Here is a 1,726-nt window from a genome sequence, read left to right on the forward strand (position 1 = left end):
GTGACTTGGAAGGGAACTTCCAGGTGGTGGTGTTCCCATGCATCTGCTGCCCTTGTCCTTGGTGGTAGAGGTCATGGGTTTGGAAGGTGCTCTTGAAGAAGCCTTGCTGAGCTTCTCTAGATGGTACACACTGCTGCCACTGTGAGGTATTGGTGGCGGGAGTGAAATTTAAGGTGGTGGATGGGGTGCCAATCAAGTGGGGCTGCTTTGTCCTGGACGGTGTCGAGCTTCTTGAGTGTTGTGGGAGCTGCACTCATCCAGGCAAGTGGGGAGTATTCCATCACACTCCTGATTGTAGATGGTGGACAGACTTTGGGGAGTCAGGAGGTGAGTTACTTGCCACAAGATTCCCAGCCTCTGACCTGCTCTTGTAGCCACAGTATTTTTATGGCTGGTCCAGTTCAGTTTCCGGTCAACGGCAACCTCCTGGTATCCAATGAGACCGCATTCCCTCCCGCAACATGGGGTCCCATTACCCCTCCCCAATGGGGGGAGGGGGGTGTTCCTGGTCCACTCCATTCCCTCTCAACTGGGGGAGGTGGGGCATGACCAGGGGGTAGGGGTCACTGGGCTATGCCATTCCCTCAGTATGGGGGGAGGGGTATCCCTGAGCTATCCCACTCCAGTCTTGGGGAGAGGATTCTCTGTGATATCCCCACCCAAAGTCTGAAGGGGTGTCTCTGGGCTATCCTATTCCCCTCCCAGTCTTTTAGGGTGGTGGGGGGTGGAATTGTCTCTGGAATATCCCATTACATCTCAGTATTGGGGGAGAGGGGTCTCTGGGCTATACCACTACCTAGTCTGGGGGGAGTGGGGGGGTAAAGAGTCTCTGGATTATTCCACTCCATATTCTGGGGGGGGGGGGGGGGGGGGGGGTGTTCTCTGGAATATCCCATTCAGCCCTCAATTTGGGGGTGGGTGCCTCTAGAATATCCCATACCCCACCCCCCCCACAAAAAACTTTGAGAGTGTGGGGGAGGGGGTGTCACTGGGATAAGCCATTCCCTATTTTGGGGGGGTCCCTGGAATATCCCATTCAGCCCTTACTTTGGGGGGGGGGTGTCTCTGGGATACCACCCTACCCAGTCTTTGGGGAGGGGGTGGGTGTCTGTGGGATATGCCACTCCCTGGGTGGTGGGGGGGGGGAGGTTGTCTCTGGAACATCCCATGCCCCCTCAGTGCTGGAGTCGGGGCCCCTGGGGGTAAGCCGCTGCTACGTTCCTCTTTACGTTTGCCAATTTCCCGAAAAAGAACGAAGAAAACTTTCGCCGTCGCATGGACAACCGATTTAAAGAAAAAAACTTAGGCCACGTACGTAACTTACGCTGTCTGAATCGGCTGTTCTCCATCGCTTCACCGTCCCGCCGCTCGCGCTGGGCTCGGCCCCAACCGCTGGAGGGGGGAGGAGGGGCTCGCCTGATGGACAGATATCTCTGCCAATCGGTGGGCGCCGTCGAGGGGGGTTGCGTGATGACGTCTGGGGCTGCGGGCGTCGCCCACCTCCGTCGCTGCAGCCAGTGCGCAGGCGCACCGACGCTCGTTCCGGCATTCCGCCCCTCCCCTCCCCTTTTCAAACCGCCGACCAAATTTCAGGGGGAAGGAAGGGGGTGGGAATTAAAGTCGCGGTCCCGTGGACTGGCGCAGAAAGCAGTCCGCAGCTCGTCAGAGGACAGGCCCCTTTAACAGGAAGGCTTCCCAGACTCTGTGGAGTGTCAATCACTGGGAG

The 1,726-nt window shown here is 57.9% G+C and overlaps 1 protein-coding gene across 2 annotated transcripts in view; it reads right to left on the minus strand.

Moving 5' to 3' along the window:
• The window catches only part of LOC144671404 (protein YIF1B-B-like), a 15,427-nt gene extending 14,007 nt beyond the window's left edge, over positions 1-1,420 (minus strand). The window contains exon 1 of one of the 2 annotated variants that reach the window (XM_078533301.1): positions 1,316-1,420. In XM_078533301.1, coding sequence (XP_078389427.1) covers positions 1,316-1,349 — 34 coding nt within the window. In that variant the 5' untranslated portion in view covers positions 1,350-1,420. The remainder of the gene's footprint in view (positions 1-1,315) is intronic. The other variant, XM_078533302.1, reaches the window with a different exon arrangement.
• Between the last annotated feature and the right edge of the window lie 306 nt (positions 1,421-1,726).

This window comes from Cetorhinus maximus, chromosome 32 (genome assembly GCF_964194155.1).
Source record: "Cetorhinus maximus chromosome 32, sCetMax3.hap1.1, whole genome shotgun sequence".
In the NCBI taxonomy this organism is placed as follows: Eukaryota; Metazoa; Chordata; class Chondrichthyes; order Lamniformes; family Cetorhinidae; genus Cetorhinus; species Cetorhinus maximus.